The 23,111-nt window shown below is 37.8% G+C and overlaps 1 protein-coding gene across 3 annotated transcripts in view; it reads right to left on the minus strand.

Moving 5' to 3' along the window:
• The window catches only part of kif13bb (kinesin family member 13Bb), a 54,498-nt gene that overhangs the window by 6,483 nt on the left and 24,904 nt on the right, over positions 1–23,111 (minus strand). Inside the window, exons 13-39 of one of the 3 annotated variants that reach the window (XM_036582181.1) lie at positions 22,399–22,509; positions 21,764–21,898; positions 21,209–21,339; positions 20,309–20,395; positions 19,890–20,077; positions 19,019–19,232; positions 17,803–17,965; positions 16,837–16,983; positions 16,575–16,724; positions 14,852–14,974; positions 13,830–14,006; positions 12,580–12,737; positions 10,666–10,798; positions 9,887–10,009; positions 9,011–9,040; positions 8,731–8,830; positions 8,140–8,266; positions 7,994–8,049; positions 7,715–7,833; positions 7,356–7,532; positions 6,093–6,185; positions 4,856–5,005; positions 3,727–3,804; positions 3,574–3,627; positions 2,752–2,851; positions 1,186–1,286; positions 266–343 (exon numbers count right to left, since the gene is read on the minus strand). In XM_036582181.1, coding sequence (XP_036438074.1) covers positions 266–343; positions 1,186–1,286; positions 2,752–2,851; positions 3,574–3,627; positions 3,727–3,804; positions 4,856–5,005; positions 6,093–6,185; positions 7,356–7,532; positions 7,715–7,833; positions 7,994–8,049; positions 8,140–8,266; positions 8,731–8,830; positions 9,011–9,040; positions 9,887–10,009; positions 10,666–10,798; positions 12,580–12,737; positions 13,830–14,006; positions 14,852–14,974; positions 16,575–16,724; positions 16,837–16,983; positions 17,803–17,965; positions 19,019–19,232; positions 19,890–20,077; positions 20,309–20,395; positions 21,209–21,339; positions 21,764–21,898; positions 22,399–22,509 — 3,303 coding nt within the window. Of the gene's footprint in view, positions 1–265; positions 344–1,185; positions 1,323–2,751; positions 2,852–3,573; positions 3,628–3,726; positions 3,805–4,855; positions 5,006–6,092; positions 6,186–7,355; positions 7,533–7,714; positions 7,834–7,993; positions 8,050–8,139; positions 8,267–8,730; positions 8,831–9,010; positions 9,041–9,886; positions 10,010–10,665; positions 10,799–12,579; positions 12,738–13,829; positions 14,007–14,851; positions 14,975–16,574; positions 16,725–16,836; positions 16,984–17,802; positions 17,966–19,018; positions 19,233–19,889; positions 20,078–20,308; positions 20,396–21,208; positions 21,340–21,763; positions 21,899–22,398; positions 22,510–23,111 lie in introns of all 3 variants that reach the window. The other 2 variants (XM_036582180.1, XM_036582182.1) reach the window with 2 other exon arrangements.

Genomic DNA, 23,111 nt, shown 5'->3' on the forward strand with positions numbered 1-23,111 from the left:
TTATGTGGGTCTACATGTGCTTCCTTGCAGTTTAAGGGGCTAAAAAGATTGTTGAGCAGATTTACTAGACACTATTTATGTATTTTAGATTTTTTTTTTTTTACATTTTTTTCAGAATTTATCTTGAGGCCAGCAAAACAAATGCATGAAAAATTCCTTGTACTTAGCAGATAAAACTAATGGTACAATATTCTGATTTAGGTGCATCTTCAAAATTTCAAACAAAACAGCATTTTGATTTAAGTATTGTGAAGCCAACACCTACTGAACCTCCCCCAAACAGGTCAAACACTACTACTCTGCCCCTCTCAGGCTCCTCCTTATCCACCTCAGAGAACATCACCTGTAAAAGAACCACTATCACCTCTCCAAGCCAGAATATAGACCTTTTGATACTTATCTCCTTACAATGTACTATGAAACTAATATGAAAGTTCTACAGTTCTGAAAGTGAGAAACTGAACCACCCATGGTTCTTTGGAGTAACTCAGAAGAGCTTATGGGTGTTTATTTCCCGCAGAGTATGGACGTCTGGAGAGGCCAAGAGGTAGTTATAATTTTCTGGGTTGTTATCTTGAGATAACAAGTTAACTATCTTGTGATCTCATAATAATGTTATCTTGAGATAAAGAGTTAATTATCTTGTGATCTCAGGACAACAAAGTTGTTAAGACAAAGAGTTAATTATCTTGTGATCTCAAGACAACAAAGTTGTTATTTTAAGATAACAAGTTAACTATCTTGTGATCTCAAGATAACAATCTAGAAGATTACAGCAACAGCTCTTGGCCTCTCCAGACTTCTGTAACAGAGAGAAAGCACTTTTGAGATTCATGTGTGTGAAATTCTTTTCTGAACATAATGAAGAACAATTACATTAATCAGTATTGAAGATGTTAACTTTCTGGTACAGTATGTTTACTAGGATGCTTAAAACATATTGTCACAGTGGTAAAAACCTTCAAAAAGGTAGAAAATATCAGACTTTATAAGTTTAACATATGTTAATGTAAGAATCTACTAAAAGGTAGTTAGCAGTATTAATAGGTACTAAATCTGAATTTTAATTGAGGTCATTTCAGACTATTTCTGTTGGTCAATTCATCATGAAATGTTCACACAATGCAAAGGGCAGCTTACGTTTTCAAAGGTCTACAGTATGCAGTACATGTAAGGGAGCCTTACCTGCTGCTGTAAGAGAGGAGGGGCACTCAGGTCTTTCTTCTCTTCTTTTTTAGGGAACAGGGACTTTAGCATTTTGGGCATTGGTGTCACCAGAGCTTTAACTGGGGAGAAATAAGAAGCAGCCAGTCCTGAAAGTCCTGTGAGGATGGTGGGAAGAGTCAGAGAGTGGCAGAGAGCAGGGAGAGTTTGCAGAGAGAGTAAGAGAGCAGAGACCCGATTTAGGGAAAACCAAAAGAAGAAACCAACACAAAGATGCAAGAACATGACCAAAAAAGGACCCAGACAGACCACAGCAGAGAAACAGAGCACCATAAAACTGAAGATTTTATTACTGACCTGATAAAGCAATATCAAAGAGTAGAACAAACTTCCCCAAGTAAAAAAAAATCATTCCTACAACTGTCTCCTACCTCAAACACTCAAACATAAGCACTCAGCTACTTTTACACTTGAGCTACGAAGCTAATATTGCTAATACATAATGGAAGTTTATAATCTTCACACGCCTGCCTCAAACTGCCTGCCATTACTGTTGTTCAGTAATCTGTGAAAACCTGCTTTAATTGGCTTCTGACTCTGTGTGACACTGTTATCTATAACGAGTCTAGTAAGCTGGCACCTCACAATTTGATTTCAGGCAACATGCAATTATAAAACAATTCTTGATTTTTTTAAATCATACAGTATGGTGTTCACTGTATACGCCATTAATGAGGAGTGGTAGCTTAGCTTAAGTTGTTAAAGCTATAGACCATTTTCACAAAATAAGAAAAAAAGAACCTACATTTTCATACATTTTTATGTGACCGTTTTGTTTTTGCTTATAGAAATGTTGGATGAAATACTACATATATAAGATACACACACACACAGTCATTTGCAGAGGTTTGGTCAAATGACATGTTCTGCTGATTTTTAAGGGAAACACATCCTCAATAGAGAACACACTTCTGCACATTTTAATGTACTATTACTTTTTATTTACTGAATCTAACATTTTGGAAAAAAATAAAAAATAAAATGTGGCCTGTGCAAAAGTTTTATTTTATATTTTATGTTTTATTTTTTTCCAACATGTTAAACTCAACAAATAAACAGAAATTGTGCACTAAAATTGGCAGATAAATGCCATATTTAACTTTGTTTCCTGTAGAGGATGCATTAACTTATTTTCACAAAACAGATGTTCAAACTTTTGCATATGACTGTACAGCAGTGTTTTGTTAGTTTTCAATGCTGAGCCTGTATAAAAGTCCAACTATGGCATTTTATATTCGGGCGACAAACTTTCAGAATAAATCTTTCCCCCCAATTCTAATGTCTTAGTGCTGACAGATGGCTATAAACTAACTGTAGCTCCAGTGCAAAATTAAACATGCAAGCTTTGGACACTAACACCCATCTTGGCTGATCGTCTGCTTTTGTGTGGGATTAACCTCTACCATCTGAACACAAACCATAAAAATGAAGATAAAGTGAATTGGAAAAAAGTGCAGACAGGCACTGAAGTGCAGCCCTCAAGCTCAGTGAACAGGTTTATCGTGGGAGGTGGATAAAGTGGGTTACCTGGCTCTGGGTTCTGGCTTTGGGACAGTTCAGAATGAGATGTTGTGCTTTTTATAGATGGATGTGCTGCAGAAATATCCTGGTATTTCTCCCAAACACCCTGAAGGCAGAGACCATGAAGAATATCAAGAACATCAAGAGAATAAACTGCTATTTTTGAATATTTTGGTATGATTCAGAATCATTCATAAAGATAAACTGAATAAACAAATGTGACTGAATGGCTTATTTACACAGTTGTGGTATATATATATAGTAGAAACACACACCATACATTTATTTTTTATTTTATATTTGAAAATAGCCTGACAGTTTTAGATGCCAAACTAAACATCTAGATTGCTCAGGAAGATCCAGAAAAAGGTAAAATGATCCAACAAAAAACCATGAAGGAGCTCTTTGGTAGGGAATACTGTAATGAGTAGTGGAAAAAACAAGGCACTTTTGTAACCAAAAAGTGAAAATGCTTATTTTCCACATAGAAAATCTAAAAATAAGAGCAGGTGCCTCACACAAGCGCCCTTAAGAAGGCTTTGTTGCTGCTATGCTTAGCCTGAACATCCTTTAACACATCATGCACCCGTCCTTTTTTTAGATGTAATAAATAAAGCATTTTCATTTCTTGGTTAGATAAGTGCCTTGTGTTTTTCACATTATTCAGCTTGATGATTTTATTTTTGATGCATAGTTTATTGAAAATTATTACAAGTGATTATAAGTAACAATCCATTTGATCCATCAAGTTGATGCACTGTGATTTTTAGCTTCTAAAATTGCTAAGATGGGCTTCTTTCTTTTAAAAATTACTTCACAAAGTCTTACTTTATTGACACCAGGCTCATGGTTGAAGGAAAGATCTTGCTTGCTTCCAGACAGCTGGAGACAGTACAGAAGAGGTAAGATATTACTGTTGTGTTGGATGTGCCTAGTTAGACCCTTATAAATGATCCAGTTTTACAGATGGTAATCACTCACCCTGTGTACATTAGGGGAACTCAGACAGCGCCTGCGATTTTTCCCTTTGCTAGCAAGCTGTTCCTTCACAGTCACCTCCTGCACACATACACATACATACATGCATACATACATAAAGTGTGTTAAAACATGAAAAGGCTTGGACCTTTTTGCTGGTCTTCACTTGAAAAAGTCCTGTTTTCACCACAAATTCTTTTTATAGGGTAAGGATTTAGGTGTAGTACTACTTTTATTATTGCAGTTTATTACAGTAAAACAATTAAGTATTCAGACCTTAGATTTTTAAAAGGATTATGTTATGAAATATAACATTATTTTAAATAGTAAAACGGTTAATATATACAAAATCATTAATTACACGATTCTTTCATCAGTCCTATCAGTGAAAATAATACTTAATAATAATTAAGTATTTAAAAGGCTCCTGAGGAATAATAATAATTTTTTGCACTTTTTTCCAGCGTTGTTTTTAAAAGATTTTTAAACATTTTTTAAGTGAAGTTGAAAGATCTAGATTTATCATGAGTTTAGTTTAAAAGAAAAACATTATTCCTAAAATGCTATCCTACATTTACATGTTACTACCAAAACACAAAGTTTTAGACTGTAGGCAGAGCCTTATTTCAGCCACGCCCTTGCATTTCAGAGCAGGAAGTGAGACTGCATCCCTGTCCCTCATGGCCACATGGTGAGCAGTTAGATCTCATTGTTTTGAAGTAAATGTGTCCCAAAGTCTAAAATTCGGTGTGGAACATTAAAAACTTTCACTACCGAAACACAAATTTTCTGCAATTAAGTAATCATTTTTGTGTTTTAATAAAAATATCATGATTTTATGTGTGTACAGCTGTTCAAAGCTGTGTTTGCTAGTCCTGTACTGGCTAGCGTTTTTGAATTCTGCTCAAAATGAGCAAAAAAGTCACTACTGAAACATTTGGTAAAGTTTTGGTAGTGTTGTGCTTGTTTTGATAGTGACAAAATAGAATGTTCAATCATTTATTTAAACAAACTAAACATAATCAAGCAGCAGGATTTTAGTCTAAAGTCCAAGTCAGTTAAAAGTACGAAATATGTTTTGAACTCTGACTCTGAACCAGTTTGGTAGAATGATTCATATGAGTGCCCGTGCCTGTCTGAGTCGGTCCAGAGTGAGGATATTTTCCACAGCCAGAACACTGTGCAGGTACTTCTCTATGGCTGCCTCACTGTCCTCCGCTGGTTTTTCTGTGCTGGCCGCCAGCCTGGCCAGCATCTCAGTGTCCTCCGGACCCTGCATGTCCTACAAGAACAATAATTATTTATGCACCAAAATGCCAAATCATTACCGAAACTGAAATTCAGGACACACAGCTGAAAACTGAACCTGAAAGAAAGTTCATTAATATATAATTTGATGTTTTCTATATGCCTATGAATGACGTAATAATGCTGACGATACTTCAAATGTGATAACAGCCACGTTGGGCACGAGAGATGAGACAACTAATTTCATTTTAAACAGCTTCCTGAAATAATTTAATTATTTAAAGTTGTAAAATTATGAAAATATAATTTTTCATGGTTTCCAAAAAACATCTAAAGCTGACGAGTGCCTCCACTATAACAACAGAAAGCACCTCACTTTTTAAAGGGCTCTCGTCGAATTTTTTTTTTCTCACTTATTGTGAAAAAAAATATTATGTTGTATGTAAATGCGGTTAAAGTTTCAAAGCATAACTTCACATCCTAGTCCATGCAGTCCATACATGAAATCTAGGCTGCAAAAATAGCCAGTTCATCTCTGCTCAAGTAAAGAGTTCTAGCCTGAATGAGGCACAATGCAGGGCAACCAATCAGAACAGAGCTCATTTACATATATTAGCCTTAAAGATATAGTATCAAAACAGTCTGTTAAATTCTAAGGGATAAAGAGAGGATGAAAATGGTGATGTAAAATGAATTATGAAATGACTTTAATAAACCTTGTACCTTAAAACAAATTTGGTTCTTAAAAGTGTAAAAAACTCTTGACTAGCACTCTTTTAGAGAAGAAACAGGCATGAACCTCAGCATGTTTACATTAACAACTTTAAAAACAAGAGGGAAAAAATTTATTACCAAAAGATCCTGAGTTACTCAGTGTTATTCATGTGATTTCTATAAAGCAGAGTCTAAAAATAGAACTTGCTCTTATTACAGCAGTGTACCGTCAGCTGTCCTTTCTAACCAAGTTATCTGAGATAAATATAATTTAAAACTACCAAAATTGTCTCAGTGTCCTCACGTGGAGAATCAGTGCCCTCCAGCAGTTACAATAAACAAGCCCCTAAGGCACGTGTTAGTCACAGGACAGGAGCTCATAACAGAGAGAAATCAGAGAGCAGTACCCCTGGTATGTTGGAGACGACTTCGAAGGTGACCCCACAGCCAGGGATGGTGCTCCGCTGAGACATCCGTTTCAGCAAGCTTTTAGCAAATCCCTGCAGCAGAAAGCAAAATGTTACCACTCAAACATGCTAATTGAGAAGCCCTATCTGTATGGGTTTGTGATGGGTGTCTGAGAAGCTCTGCCCACACAGCTTCACAAATTGTCTGATGTATATTTTACGCTGAGATAGCCTCAATTATCATTACATTCATTGGCTATCATACATGTTTATCAAGCTAAATACTAGCTAGTCACCAGAAGCAAGCAACTGCCTGCTTTGCTCCACCCGAGCCTCTCAGAGATACAGTCTACAGTTCACTACAGTTCACAGTCTTCAAAAGATATTCAAACTCACGTTACCAACACATTATTTTCCAGTGGCCGCTGAACTGCACTCTTAAAAAAAAGATTGATTCTTTAAGGATTCTTCAGTAAAGATATTCTATATAGCACCCAAAAAGGGTTCTTCTGTTGTATACAAGCTTGATATTGTAATAATAGAAAAACCCTTTTGGATGCTATATTAAACCGTTTTCAAAAAGGTTCTCTATATAGCACACTCGCCATCAATCTGAAGAACCCCTTCATGATGCAAAGGGTTCTTTGAGTATTCATGGTTCTATATAGGACCATTTTCTTTACTACAGAGCCCTTAAAGAACCATCATTCAAATCCAGGAATTTCACCGAAGGGCAACAAGTTGGTTAATGATGTGACTGGAGGTGGCGAGTGTTACTACTATCTTTTTAAAGAGTGTACTGTATACTACATTGTTTTACCTGGGTCTGTTGTTGCTATTGGACTGTTTTGACAAATGAGCCCCTACAACGAAAAAGCCAAATATGAATCATTCCACCTTTTTTGCATTATCACTTATTTTGTTTTCTATTTTATTTTGTACAACCTTTTTTCATTAAAAGCCAAACTCATGGCATCAAACAATGCAATGCTATGCTTATATGATTTTTACAAAATTTGATTATTATACTGTTTTACGTTGCAAGGGCTCAATTGTTTGCCCAAACATGTGGAGCATGGTTGGTTGGTTTGTCAGTCAAACGGCCCCTTCCTGTCAAAGTAGGCGGTTCTTACCTATGGATGAAAGAGAGATGAAACATACCAAACTCTATAATGATAGACGCAAGTCTGGCTTGCTAGACTACAGGCAAACATGTGTAGGGCAAAGACCAGCATGATGTCCCTAGCTGACAATATGACTGACCTGTCGTGCGGTGAGGTTGACGCAGATGCGTTTGCGCAGGACTAGCTGCATCTGAGCTGGGTGGCTGAGGAGGACGACCACACGCACTGTGAGATACACACGCTGCTCCGGACCCCCACCACGACTCAGCTCAGCACACTCATGCACCGTACAGTCCCATGAAGCCTCCGCCTTCACCTGCACACAATGTAGCATGTAAACTGGATGTGTCATAGTATATAATTATGTTATTACACATAAATAATAATCATTTGTGTGTGGTAAACTGTTAAACAGCTACGATTAACAGCATATATTTTTTAGTAAATTGCAGAATGGTACAGTATGGCAAGTCTGTAATATTACGTTGGTCTGCTTACTGCTGTATCGTGCTGCTTTACAATCTGTAGCTCAAAGAAGTCGTCATCATCCTCTCCACTCAGAATTGCGTCCAAACCTCCAGCCAGCGGAACGGACACACCATCATAAAAATCATCAGCTGCGGATACACAACAGAAGAACAGGGTCTTAAAATAGGGGTCTGGACAGCCACAGCACTGCAGGGTTTAGTGTTTCCTTTTAACGCAAAGGACTGTATATTATGCATATGCACTAATGAACTACCACTTTAACTTGTTTGTAATTAAGCCTGAACCCACCACTAAGACCCAGGAAGAGGACAGGAATGTGTGTCTCCATTCCAGGCACAGGGACCCTGCAGGAAACAGATCATTAGCTATTCAGGAACGCTGAGTTCAGGTTCTGAGATGTATTTGCTCTACTGTATTTATATTGCAGCACTGACCACTGTGCAGGAGATCCAGGAATGCCGCTGCCAGCAGAGGGCACCAGCACTGCGTTCCTCTCCTCAGTCAGAGTCAAACGACACTCTAACAACTGAGACTCCCTCTCTACATCATCCTCAGACTTATCTACAGAGAGAGAGAGAGAGAGAGAACAGAGTAAGAGAAAGAGAACAGAGAGAGCAGAGAAGAGAAAGAAGGAGAGATGATATGTAAAGAAAGTTAGAGACGAGAGAGAGATGAAGAGAGGAGAGAAAAAGAAGGGAAGATTGGGGATAATGAGAGGAAAAAGAAAAAAATCAAGGAGAAGGATCAGGAACAAAAAAATCTGCATTCATCAGACAAACTTCAGTCTGCTGTTAATATCAACAGTTAACAATAGCCGTTTTAAAGAAATGGTTCACTAAAAACGAGTTTATGATAAATAAAAAAACATTGAATTTGAAAATATTTTAAGTGTTTTCTCTGTAAGTTCAATTAGAAAATCAACAAAAACAAGTAATCTGACTGGGACTGCTCACACTTCTGCATACGAGAGTCTAAATAAGCCTGACTTGACTGTGTTTCTCAGTGTTGAGTCTGTAATCACTTACCTGGTTTGGAGACGAGTTTCTGTAGATGCTGGTCCAGATACTCCTGTCTTTTAGTGAGAGCTGCCAGCCACTGACTTCTCAGTCGCTCCAAATCCTTCTCCTAGAGATATCAGAATCCAGAAAACATCAGAAAACATCCAGAACACACCCAGAAAACATCAGAGAACATCCAGAACACATGAGAAAACATCCAGAACACATCAGCATCACTATGAAATCCTTGCTTCACATGTAGACTAGAGTCATTCCATAAAGACATCATTCTCCACATTAACGTTACCTGATAGCTGTCCATTTCTTCATCTCCCACCTACATGGAAAGAATCAGAACATTGGTCAAAAACGCTTCTACAAAGAATATGTCTGGGTGAAATGTGTGTCTAATTTAGAATATGTAAACCTGTGCCGTTTTAGTTCATTTAGTTCACTTTTAAATCATACTTTTATTTTGCATCTATTTATCTATTATTTGCAATGTATGAATATGACGATATTTCTCCAGCATGTCCGTCTACTGCTTAAGGCTTCAGGCTTTTTAATGTGTTATTAATGATTCTTCTGATTGTCTCTATCCATCTTGCTGTATGTCCTCCTCCTGTTTTACCTTCAGCTGTTCCATTCATCACTGTTTTCCAATGAACCGATTCTTCTAAGAATATGTCCAAGATAAGAGATTCAGGTCAGTTATATGGGCTTTAAGTGTGAGGTGAGACTAGTGGTGGGCAATATGACGACTGTGACATTTTTCTGTCATGAAAAAGGTTTATGGTGGATCATTCTCAGCACTGCAGTAACACTGATGTGGTGGTGGTGTGTTACTGTGTGTTGCACTGGTCTGAGTGGATCAGACACAGCAGTGCTGCTGGAGTTTTTAAACACCTCAGTGTCACTGCTGGACTGAGAATAGTCCACCAACCAAAAATATCCAGTGGGCAGCGTCCTGTGACCACTGATGAAGGACTAGAGGATGACCAACACAAACTGCGCAGCAGCGGTGGTCATAATGTTATGCCTGATCGGTGTATATACAAAGTTTGGGAACCACTGCTCTACAGAAATAAATATAAATGACAGCGATTGAAACAGAAGTGTGTGTGTTGTGCTGAACATCTAGGCAGTGAGTGAAGAGGGTGATGAGTGTGAGATGGTGTCTCACCCTGGGAACCGGGCGGACCTCCACATTGCCCACAGACACATTGTGAACACAGTCCACCATGAGGGGCATGGTACCTGAGTCGTGCATCGAGCGCACCTCCACCTGGATACGCCGAGACTGACCCTGCGTACACACAAACAGAACATTCACAGTTGTGCACAAATTCGCACACAGACTAATTTACATGACAAAACGTTTGAAGCCATAAAGCCAAATTTGACATTTTTTAAAATATATTTTACATAAAATTTATATATTTAAAATTTTATATATATAAATTATCCAACAAGTAAATGCCATTCATTCATGCTTGGTATGCTTGTGACACAAAATGTTACATATAAAATATTTAAAAAGTAGAAATGGACAAATATCAGGACATTTAAGATAATTAGATAAGAGTTAGTATCAGTACTTGTATCTGCCAATACTTAGGGATCAGGTATTGGTATCAGAAGGACAACAAAGTGGTACTGGTGCATTCCTAATGCTAAGCAAGCCACAACTACCAGGATTTTGTCAATCCCATTCTGACTGGCTATCCTCCAGTTTGTTGTATGCGGTTCCGCACAACGTTTTCAATCTGTCTGATACTGAAACACAGTTATGTGAACAGTAAGCTCACTCTACACACCATGACTAGTGTTTTTGACCAAAATATAGTCACAGGAATGCATGAGAAAGTCACAGCATTACACCTATTATAACGTCTATCACTGGTTACCAGATTCAGAGTCAGGCTTGCGAGTGTGAACTACAGCAGAGTGGAGCACACACACCTGTTTGAGCTGGAAGACTCCTCCTGTGCGAACGTCTTTAGCAGGAACGACTTCCACAGGAACAAACTCTCCACCCTCATTCAGCTCCAGTATCTGCACCCACAGCTCCAGCTTCCTCATCACCTCACTCCACCTGGAACACCAGCAGCACAGTCACCCACATACAGATACACACAGGTTCTTTGACATCATCACTTACTCTAAACTGCAGGAAGTGCTACATAAATATGTTTATTACAGATTTTTTAGAATGATTCTATTATTGTACAAAGTTTTAATCATTTTTTGCTGTCAGTCACATAATAATAATGATAATAATGTTAATACTACTATGACATTTATATTATTATTCTTAACATAATATCAATATGACATATAGTTTCAAGTAATACAACCCCATTTCCAAAAAAGTTGTGATGCTGTGCAGAATGTAAATAAAAACTAAATGCAATGATGTGCAAATCATGTAAACCATATTTTTAAAGGAAAATACTACAAAGACAACTTATCAAATGTTGAAACTGAGAAATTGTATTGTTTTGTGAAAAATATTTCCCCATTTTGAATTTGATGCCAACAACACGCTCCAAAGAAGTGTTTCATCACCTTTTCTTTTAATAACACTCTGTAAGTGTTTAGGAACTGAGGAGACCAATTGCTGAAGTTTTGAAAGTGTAATGTTTTCCTGCTGTTGCTTAATATTAGATTTCAGCTGCTCAACAGTTCGGGGTCTCCTTGTTGTATTTTTCATTTCATAACGCGCCAAATGTTTTCAGTGGTGACAGATCTGGACTGCAGGCAGGTCAGTTTAGCACTCAGACTCTTAATACGGAGCAATCCTGCTGTAATACATGCAGAATGTGGTTTGACATTGTCTGCTGAAATGAGCAAGACCTTCCCTGAAAAAGACGTCGTCTTTATGGCAGCATGTTGCCAAAACATGTATATATCATTCAGCATTATTGGTGCCTTTACAGATGTGCACATCATGAATACTGGCTTTTGAACTGTGCAGGGATAACAAGCTCAGTGGTCTTTAGCCCGGAGGACACAGTGTCCATGATTTCCAAAAAAAATTTCAAATGTTGACTCGTTAGACAACAGGACACTTTTCCACTTCCACTCAGTCCATTTTAAATGAGCTCAGGCCCAGAGAAGGTGGCAGCATTTCTGGATCCTGTTTATATACGCTTTCTTCTTTGGGTTTTAGAGTTTTGACTTGCATTTGTGGATGCAGCGACAAACTGTGTTCACAGACAGTGGTTTTCAGAAGTGTTCCTGAGCCCATGCAGTGATTTCCACTACAGAATCATGTCTGTTTTTAATGCAGTGCCGTCTGAGGGCCTAAAGATCACGGCCAGCAAATACTGGTTTTTGACCTTGTCCCTTGCATACAGAGATTTCTCCAGATTCTCTGAATCTTTTAATGTTATTATGTATTGAAGATGATGAAAAGCAAAAATTCTTTGTTATTTTATGTTGAAAAACATTATTCTTGAATTGTTGCACTACTTTCCTGCGCAGTCTTTCACAGAGTGGTGACCCCCTCCCCATCTTTACTTCTGAAAGACTCCGCCTCTCTGAGATGTTTTTTTATACCCAATCATATTACTGACCTGTTGCCAATTAACTACCAGGTGTTTTTTTATGCTTCAAAAAACAATAACATTTCTTAGTTTCAACATTTGATATGTTGTCTTTGTACTATTTTCAATGAAATATAGGGATTTAATTGATTTGTATATCATTGCATTTTGTTTTTGTTTACATTTTGCACAGCATCCCAACTTTTTTGGAAATGGGGTTGTGGAATTGTCAATACAATGTTAACTAATTGTTGAATTATTAATAATAATAATTGTTATATAACAATTATTATTATAAACTCTCCTGCTCAGGGTCATAACTGTGTACCTCTCTCTGAGGGAGCGGGTTTTGGCCTGGATCACCCCCAAGTCCCACAGAGCCAGGTTTCGGCGGGGGTTGGCCAGTTTGTGCCCATAAACCTCTATAGCCACGGCTCCCTCAGCCAGGAACTCTATCAGATCTTCAGTTACCATCACCTCCAGATCCTAATGAGGCCAGGAGACACAGCTGCCCTGAGAACTTTACTTATAACAAACATTTTTACACCAATGACAGTTCTGGTGTTGCTACTATCTACTGACTGCTGGATCAATGTCAGTGCACTCAACTGTGCTTATGCACTGAACATTTTACTGTTAACACTCTGCATAAAGTTCATTTCTGTTTTTAATGCAAAAGTGAAAAATCAAGTTTGCTTCCTTAGTTAGCACTTTAGCTACAAGGCTAAGGCAGCTAACATGTAATGGAAGCTTAGTACTGTGCTAACTGTAAGCCCAAATAATTACACTCTCATTTCAAACCGTGTCTCATTGTCAATTTTTCTCTTACAGTCTTGTTTCTTTTGGTTTCTGACATTGTAAATGACTCATGGAACACTGCAGCTCCAGCGCTAAACCAAAGAAGCAATCTTCAAACACCAAATATTTGTGATATGAGACAAATTATGTAATAGTAATTTTTTACAAAGCTGTTGCTTTATAGCATTTATCAATTTGTCACATATTCCCAACGAAGGATGCAAAATTATGGAAAATCCTTTTGACCGATAACTGACCATCATTAGTCATGATTAAACATTAAGCCTAAAATCATGAACGCATCCCGTCAAAATATGAATTGTAACAGGTTCTGAAATCTGATGGTCTATGTAAAAATATCTGATATACACACATATGAGTGCACACATCAACTGAATTCTGTATTAATGCAACAAGATATTACAAAGTGTTCCTCCTATGGGCTGTGGAACATTTTATTTTTTGCTGCACACATAATGTTTTAGTTTTTTAGCTTATCTAGCAGAACCAGTTACCAGCAGTGCCCTTGTGCATACACTTGAGAAAATAAACACACCTATTCAAATAGGAACTGCTGTTCACTGGAAATAAAATAAAATTGTTCTTTTTTTTAACCGTATTGGTTAAACAATCGTTTATTTGTCAGTTAACAGTTAATCGGTTAATTATTTACATCTCTGTTACAAACATCAATATCCTTAGAAAAGCACGATAAAGCTCTGAATAATAGTACTGATACCAGGATGCTAAAAGCTGCTCTATTAGAGACGTTTTACTAACTTTACAGCTGTCGAACACCACCAGGCACTGGGGGTCTTTGCTGCTTGGAGTGGATGGGACGGACAGGTCCACCTCTGGGGCAATAAACACCGGCTCTGCTTGACCCCAGAAATGATACTGACAGAACACGAAGTTGGACAGATGCTGAGGCAGCCCGGTGGCCTGAGACACCTTTATCTGAACACACAACACAGAGAGAGAGAGAGAGAGAGAGAGAGAGAGAGAGAGAGAGAGAGAGAGAGAGAGAGAGAGAGAGAGCAACAGTCACACACTCAAAAAGCGTTTACTAACAACAAACATCGTTTCTTTATGAAACACAAATGACAACTTTGTGTCAGTTAATGAACATGACACACAGGGAATATGGTGACAATGAGAGATGCTTGACTAGGACAGCAGCCAGTATCCAATCATCAGCAGCGATATATAAGATTTCAGTAGTATGAATGTAAAGCAATGAGAACACAAAAGAAAGATGGGTTGACTGAAATTAATAGATAATAATTAATAGTTGATAAAAGCAAAAGAAAATCCACACTTCCAAAAATGTTATTGATCATCCAAAGTATGTTCAGTATCCAAGGTTTGCTTCTTTGGTTATGGCTAATACCCCACCAATTACCTTCCTCATATGCTAATACACACCAACTAGCACTCTCATTTGCATCAACTCTGGTTGAGATATTAGGTGCGCTCAAAAAAACTTACTTATTGCTGTATGATATACTTTTATCTACAAAAAGGCACTCGATGGCTGATACTACTGTCTTTTGTTCAACATGTATATGATACATTAGAGCAACAATAGCCTCGTAGCTCCAGTGCAAAAATAACGACGCAAACTTCAGACACCAAGCATGTCTTTGTGGATCGACTACATTTGGCATAACCAAATAATCATAATATAAAATATTGTACAATTTATTATTAGTATTGTAACTTCATGACATATATTTTATGCAGATAGAGCATTGATTTGTGTAAAACAGTGGTGCTTTGGTGATGGTGACGTAGTGTTTTACCCTGCAGGTTAGTTTGCGTTCATGTGTTTCTCCCTCGGGGCTGCGGTCAGTCTCCTCTCCTCCTGCTTCTGCCTCCAGCGTCCCACTCACCCTCTCTACCTCCACATGTAGACGCCCCGCCACCTGACCACACACACACACAGATACACAGAACTTACAGCATGATGCCAGCCTACAAACTGTACAAATTCCAAATGAGTACATCAGTTGTATATTTTGCTCATTTTATAACGCTTATTTTATTATGTTCTATTTTATTGTAAGGACCACTAACCATGTAAGATCTATGTGAGATCATGTAAGGCTATTTCTGCCTTTTAATCTATTCTTCTCCATTAGTCAGATCATTTCTCGGCAACGTTGCATATACAGGGTGATTCAAAAAGATTAATCCGATTTCAAAGCACCATATTTTTTCCAACCGTGAGGCACCTATCACCTACCAATTGACGGAGGGGGTCATAGAGTTTATGACTGTCACCGGAAGTTGGCTCCCTTCAGTCTGAGAGGAGATGGCGACCCCAGAGCAGAAAGCGTTTTGCGTTCTCTACTTCGCATTAAAAGAGCCGTGAGTGCAGTGACACCCAATGTGCTCAATCAAGTACGAGATGGATTTGACTATCGTGTTGATGTTGTCCATACAGCTGAATGACGTCATATTGAGCACTTGTAAAATTACATAATTACATGTTCACTTAAACCATTTACAATTTACTGCATTGCTCTGTAATAATTTAGAAGTGAAATAAATCATTTTGAAATTGGATGAATCTTTTTGAATCACCCTGTATTTGCGATTGCAGTATTTCATGTGATTAAAAGAGAGACAGCTTTCGCACAAGTCATGGTTGGCCACAGCTACGCTGTACATAGCAGAGTTTTCTTTCTCTAACAGCTTGTTCGCTACCCAGCTCACGTCTCCTGTCTCACTCACACTCAGGAGCTGCTCCCTGCCCGTCCCCCAACCATAAGGGTCAATAGCAAAATAAACCCGGTAAATAAATGCTGAAGAACACAAACCTAAAACTAACATGTAAACATTTTTTGAAAACGCTAAAATATGTGAAAAAAAAAAAATGTGTTCTAACAAAGATGAAAAATTGTGTATTTTTATTTTGCTTGTGTCACCAACTACTTAAAAAATACATAAAGAGAAACAGAGATTACTGGTAGCATTTTATTGTTACTCTGATTGGACAAAATTATAATTAGCTCTTACAGATCCAAACTGAGTTTTGAATGAGCTTGTGTGCTTGTTCGGAAAAAATTACAGGTCATCCAACAATTTGGGATACCTCATGCATCTTTTATAAGATATAGCAAACACAGTAACACACAGAAAGCTTTATTTCTACACGCTAATATGTTTTCTATGTGGACATGCAACTCTTCTGCCACAGATTTGAATGAGTGTAAGGGACCATCTTCAAATGTTATCAATGGATCGCCAGGGACACATTCAGCTCCATAGGGTAATCTTATTTAACACGGGCAATGCGGTCAGCCTTTATCATAAAGTGTTATTCTGTTGGAATTACACAACTGGAGTCAAAGATGCTGTGTTTTTGTGGCCTGATCCAAAAACAGCTAAAATACTGATTATTTTCAATTAAAAAAAGGCCGTTGTTAATTAACACCATTTCTGAGACTGCATAATCCAATTTCACAATGTGTTAAATTGCTCTTACTTTATGTTTTGTTTTGTTTTATTTTTTGCACTCACCTCCCCCTTCTGGTTGATGATGGGTACTGCATACTGGAGCTTAACGTCAAAGAACAGACAGGCCAGGAAGACGTTAGCTACACCAATCAGACTGTGGTTCTCCTGCTCATCAAAGAATGGATCAGCCCTCTTAAAGTAGGAACGCATCACCTGCAGGAAACAGAAACAGAGAGTGTAAGGATCTGGGTTCATTCCTACCCACACAGCCTTTGAAATTTATCCATGTTATTAGTGAACAGCAGAAAATGTAATGTCACTGTACAGGATTGTCCTCATCATAGTCCTTCCACTCCTGATAGAGCTCCCTCATGTCCACGAGTCTGTTCTCCATCTTTTCCATCGCCCAGATCTGCTTCCCTTTCCCTTTCCGTCTCACCTGAATGGCAGGCTCACTCAGCACAGCATCTCTCTGAACACAAACCACCAGAGCAACACCTTTTACATTCACTAAGTTACAAGATAACACCCCTCTGATATGTGTAATCTGTCAGAATCAAAAGGCTGTACATTACTGCATTAGCTTTGTGTAGCGTACTGCATCATTTTAATTAGATTTTGAACAGGCCAATAACTATATGTTTCTTATATTAATGAACATTCAGACTAATTCTGTCACGGTGGGCATTTCATATAAAAATGGAAAACATTGCAATGGTGTCTATATACATTACTGTGCAACAGGCACTGTTTAATCTGAGTAGTAAGTGTTTATTTGCCAAGGAAAGCACTAACATTAGAACAAACACAAATAACATTAATATAATAAGTAGTGATTTTATATATGTTGGTGTGTTTGTTTAACCATTTCCAAATTTCCTCTGAGGAAGCCTAGCATAAGTTGTAGTTTCCATACTGTACATGGTTTAATCAATATTTCTTTAATTAAATCAAGTGTGCTGGTGAATGATTTGAACAAATCCATGTAATGGCTGCAAGCATCCTGGATCTGGAACCAAATTTTGTTCTTCAAACTGACTCACAAGACATCATCTACTTTTTTAAAAGAAATACTTGCTACTTTTCACTGTTTTTATGTTTATTTCCATTCATTCTAATGATAAATAGTGATTTTACCAGCACAAACAAAATTACTGCAAAGAATGATTTTCACACATTTTTTGAGCGGAAATAAGCTTTGCCAAGATTTGCACGAAAATGTACCGTTTTAAAGATCCTAATAAAAAAAAAAACACCACACACTGAGCTGGCTGGTAGTGGCTGTGCTGACCTTGCGGTTGGCGTTGAGGTTTGCTGCGGGGATCTGCAGGGTGACAATGTATTCTGTTTTCTTGTTGAGCTCCTCAGCGATGAAGCTGGCCTCCTGCACCAGCAGGTTCGCTCTGACAATCTGTTCTCTGAGCTTTCTCAGACTGCGGGCCAACACCGCCTCTCTGACCCAGCAACACAACACACACCACATTAGACTCTATATACAACAATTCACAGGAACGCAGCAGAATATACATGCAGAAAAAACTTGATGTTATTTTTACATGTATGTGTCATTTAACTATTTACTTGTATACACTGCAGTTCAAAAGTTTAGTACAAATGTTTATTAATTATATTAACAACTGTTAATTTTACCATATCAAATCTTACCTGTACCATACCTTTTATAATTTTATTTCCAATTATAGCTCATACAGCACCAATTTAAATATGAGAAAGTAAACACATGTATTTTAGTTTTCATTTCTTAGATTTTATGAACAAAACGTTTTTAAATAATAGACAATATATTTCATTTATCTATTTACAATATTTTTTGTAGTCATCTTTCAAGAGATTTATTTTTAAAACGGTATTCTGGACATTATTTTTTTTCTTACTTAAGAATATTAATTTTATTATTACTTAATTCTGAAGTTCTGAATAGTCATTTTATTCTAGCTTTATTCTGGGTATTACTTTTATTATGACTTTATTCTGGTTAAACTGTATTGAAAGTTCAATCTGGATATTAATTTAATTAGAACTTCTTTCTGGATATTAATCTTATTAGAACTTCATTTTGTACATTAATCTCTTCAGAACTTCATTCTGGATATAAATGTTGTTAGACGTTCATTCTTTATGTGTCATTTTTATTTACAGCTTCATAGAGTTCCACTAATTATTTGAAACCACTGAGTTTGTACAGAAGGAGCATTTTCCTGCAGTTTAATACATTTATCTGCAATCAAATTGGTTTTATACTGTTGCAAACATAGATCACAAACTTTTCAAATGGTAATGTATGGCAGCCACCCTCCTCCTGAAGATTTACATCCTCGTAGAGTTTAGTTCCACCCCCAAACAAACAAACCTGATCCTCCTAATCACCATTTTCAGAAGGCAGATTTTCTGGATCAGGGTTAGATTAGGGCTGAGGCTGAACTCTACAGGAAGGCAGATCTCCAGTAGTGAGGTTAGTAATCCTGGTAGCAGATGCTGTAACAGACCTGTCATCACTAGCCTGGCGGAGGTGGCTCTCTGAGGTGTGGGAGGAGTTCAGAGGGATGACCCCACTGCCTCTCTGCATCATTCTTTCCGTGCCCAAGCTCCGGCGCAGGCGCTCTAACTCCTCCTCGTACTGAAGCCGCTGACGCTCCAGAGCAGAACGCTTCTCCTCCTCGTGCCTCCGCTCCAGGGACTGCAGCACACACTGCAGCGGGTCTGTCCGGGGATGGAGAGAGAGGGATTACAACAGAGATAGAGAAAAAACAAGAATGTGCCAGGGAATGGTGGCTATTACATTATATAAGCAATTCCAAGCTTCTGAAAGCTTTCAGGCTTCTTAATTCACTTGTGTAGTTGGGTAAATATAGTCCATGTAGTGCAGAGCAACTTAAAGGCTGAGCTTCAAAAAATGTGGACATTAATGATAAAATTCAACAATCATGACTGATGACAGGTCATGACCTTGAAATAGGTGTATTTTCTCAGTTATCAATCTTAAGACTTTATTAATAAGAATCTACTTTTACAAATTACTCAGTAAATAATATTAATTATTAAGTAACTCCCATGAATTATTCAGAATCTACTATGAACTATTCTGTAACTACTGTATTACTGTATATTCAGTAACTACTAATGAGAGCAAGTGCAGATTGAAGAGTAGACTCAAATACAGACCCTTTGAGTATGACCTCAAGCTTTCAAAAATCAGTAGTTACTGAAGTATCATGAAGTTGCAGAGCCTGGGATTTCCTGCAGTCATTCTTGTTAAAGTATATAAACTCTAAAGCTGAACAGAGGAACATTAACACATGCCATTCAGTTTACTCTCTTTCCTGTTAACTCCATAACCATAACTCCCAGCGCTCTCACCGTCGCTGCCCAAGGCCTTCATCATGACCTCAGTCTGGGCGTACTCGTAGTTGAAGCTGACCTCACTGGAGCCCTGACTCACTCTGTCCAGATCCACATCCAGCTGCTCCACACTCAGAGCAGCCTTCATCCCCCCACCCTCCTCTACCTCAGCTCCAGCACGAGACCGAGTTTTCGGCAGGTTTATTCTGGGAGAGGAACAAAGGAACGACACAGGACAGAAGAAACCAAATCAGAGAGATTTACTGGCTAACAGTAGTCGGCAAAAATCTGAGTATTTCTCTACCATATTTGTATGAGTTCTTTTAGACCATTCCTTCCTTCCTTCCTTCCTTCCTACCTACCTACCTACCTAAATCTTAACACAAACCAGTAGATGTGGAGTCTGGAGGTGTTTATGACAAAGTTTATGAACAAACCTGAAGAAGTGGTTGTTGCCCCACAGGATGCGGTCGCCATGGTGAAGCTGGACTGGAGCTGAGATAAGAGAGCCGTTCACACAGGTACTAAAAACACACACACACAAAAATACACACACACACATTTACATGTCTACTGCCTGTTTCACATAAACAGTCATTGTTTTACAATACATTTCATTGCTGTCGGAAAAAAAACCTCGTATCTCCAAAATGATAACTTTACAGGAGAAGGAAAAAACTTACTTTACTTTTAATGTAAGTCAATCGAACCAGACTTTTTCCAAGTCATTTTGGGTCGTTTCTTTTAGTCCAATCGTCATGAAATGTACACACAATATAAAGGACAACAGATATTTTCAAATTATGTCAAAAACTGAAAAATCCTACGTTCTGATGGAAAACAGATCAAATGATTTTTTTGAAAATTTTATTAGTGATGTGCAACGCTAATGTTATCGTTCTTATTTTTCCGCCAACAAAAATGCTTGCAAACTTGTACAGCTTTCAAGATATTAATACCGAACCAGCTTTGGAATGTTTGGACTGATCGGGTATGGCTGGCTTGTATGCAACTTTTTTAATTGGATGTACAGTTTCGACAACTTTTTTTCCACAGAAAAAATGGCATAATTTTGTGGCCAAAGGTTTGTACACAGCTCTTATGTCACCATGAAAGAAGTACACTAGCAACACCCTGGTAAGCACCTGGAACACCACAGCAACTACTTAGCAGCACCCTAGCAACCACCTGGGATACCGTAGCAACCATTTAGCAACAACCTTGCAACCACCTGGAATACCATAGCAATTGCCTAGCAACCACCTGGGAAACCATAGCAACCATATTGCAACACCATGGCAACCACTTGGAACAAGTGAGAGTGTATGTGTGATTACCGAGCATTTCTCTTTGGAGTGAGCACCACTCCTGACTCTGAAGTGATGTCAATGATGCAGTGTTGTGGATTAATAGCCATTCCACATAGTTGGATGTCCTGAGAGTCCGCTGAGCCCACCAAAGTGTGATCCTGCATGGATACACACACATTTAGTTATTTTGTTCTTGTTTGTACTCATTTATTGCTTTACACTATTAGGTCTCAGTTGTGGGTTCTATATTGAAAACAGTCACTTTTTCTGTAGACACTTGTCTTAATACCTAACAATCAAATGCAAGGGATCATTTTCATCAGTGTTTTATAAATAATACAGCTCTTAAAACTATACACCCAGTGCAGTGGGCTGCTATGTAGTGACATCATCATACAGTTTTATTAGACATAACACATAAAGATGTGGGGAAAAAGAGACTTTTATTTATTTTCTTTATTTTTTTAATATACACAATATATATAATTCCTGTTTCTGGTCCTGAGGACTAGCTTGTTTTTGTAACTGTTAAACAAAATACAAGTTAAAAATATGACCACATCCAGGATAATATTGGCACACCTTTAAGTAATAGACCAGTAGCTCATTGAGTGCTGGATCTGCGTTGAGGTTCACCAGGAAGCACTTATCCTCCACCATCCTGATACCAGATGACTGGAGAGAAATGCCCAAACTCTCCAGCTGCTTCTGTCTCTCCTGCAAAACATACAGTGATGCAGTTACTGCTAGTGATGACAAAATCATGGTGCAATTATCTATGAATTACTTCTCACTCTTAGCTCTTTCAAAGAAGTGGAGAAAAGTGCATATTTTCAATCCATATCACATTTTCGCTTGTCGGTAAAAAAAAGGAGATATTCTATTCTGATTTGACTTTGAATAAAAATTATTTTTGTAGTACAGTGTTTATGGAAAGAAGAAACATTCTTTATATTTTTGCCAAGTTTTTGTAATTTTCTGAACATCAAAACAAATCAAAGTGCTCAATCGAATCTGTCTACACCAATGGGTTTTAACTTGTGGGCCATGAATTACCTTTTACTGAAAGCAATCAGATAATAGTGTAATTAATTATGTAATTATGAAATAACAAATAATAATGTAATGTAAATCTAATGCATAGCCGAATGACTAGTATCTCTTCATATCTAACGGTTAACTTCTGCCTCACTTTGTGTTGTGTTTATGTGTTCTACCTGTGCAATCTCCTCTGTCTTCCTGAGTTTTTCCTCCCATGAGACCGTCATTTCCTTGATCAGTTTTTCAGACTCTTCCAGCCTCTCCTTCAGCTCTGGAGCCTTCATGGACTGAGAAAATGGTAGGCAGGTTAATGTAGGGACAACATGTAAAAACAAGAGTATGACTGGACACCTAAAGATTTTGCAGTAGATCATTCTCACAACTGAGACTTGCTGCAATACAGAGGCAAAGTCATAAAGGGCACACATTACATAAAAAACTGGTCTATAAACCAAAACACATAATTTATGCACCTAGTACGTCAAAATGCATTTGCCCATACACATGCATTTAAATGGCGTCACGCAAAATGAAAGTATTGGACAAAAATGGGTGGAGCTATTGTAAATAAAGCTGAAGTCTGGGCAACCAGCATGGAAAGTCTTAAAGCCAGGTGTAAATTAGCATCAACATCACAAAGGTGCATTGTCAGGAGACTTCCTTTAACAATGGAAGCAGTCATAGCAGCAACAATGATGATAATAATAATAATAGTAATAATAATAATAATAATACTCTTTATTTATCTGGCATTTTTCAATCCTGGTGGAAGCTCAAAATGCTGTACAGACAGGTGGTAACGTTTAACGGTAATGCAAGAAATTAAGGGTACTAATTAAAAATCATTCTAAAAAAATGGAGGAATGAAAAGAATGTCTACTAATTTACC

The sequence above is a fragment of the Colossoma macropomum genome, unplaced genomic scaffold (genome assembly GCF_904425465.1).
Source record: "Colossoma macropomum unplaced genomic scaffold, Colossoma_macropomum, whole genome shotgun sequence".
NCBI lineage: Eukaryota > Metazoa > Chordata > Actinopteri > Characiformes > Serrasalmidae > Colossoma > Colossoma macropomum.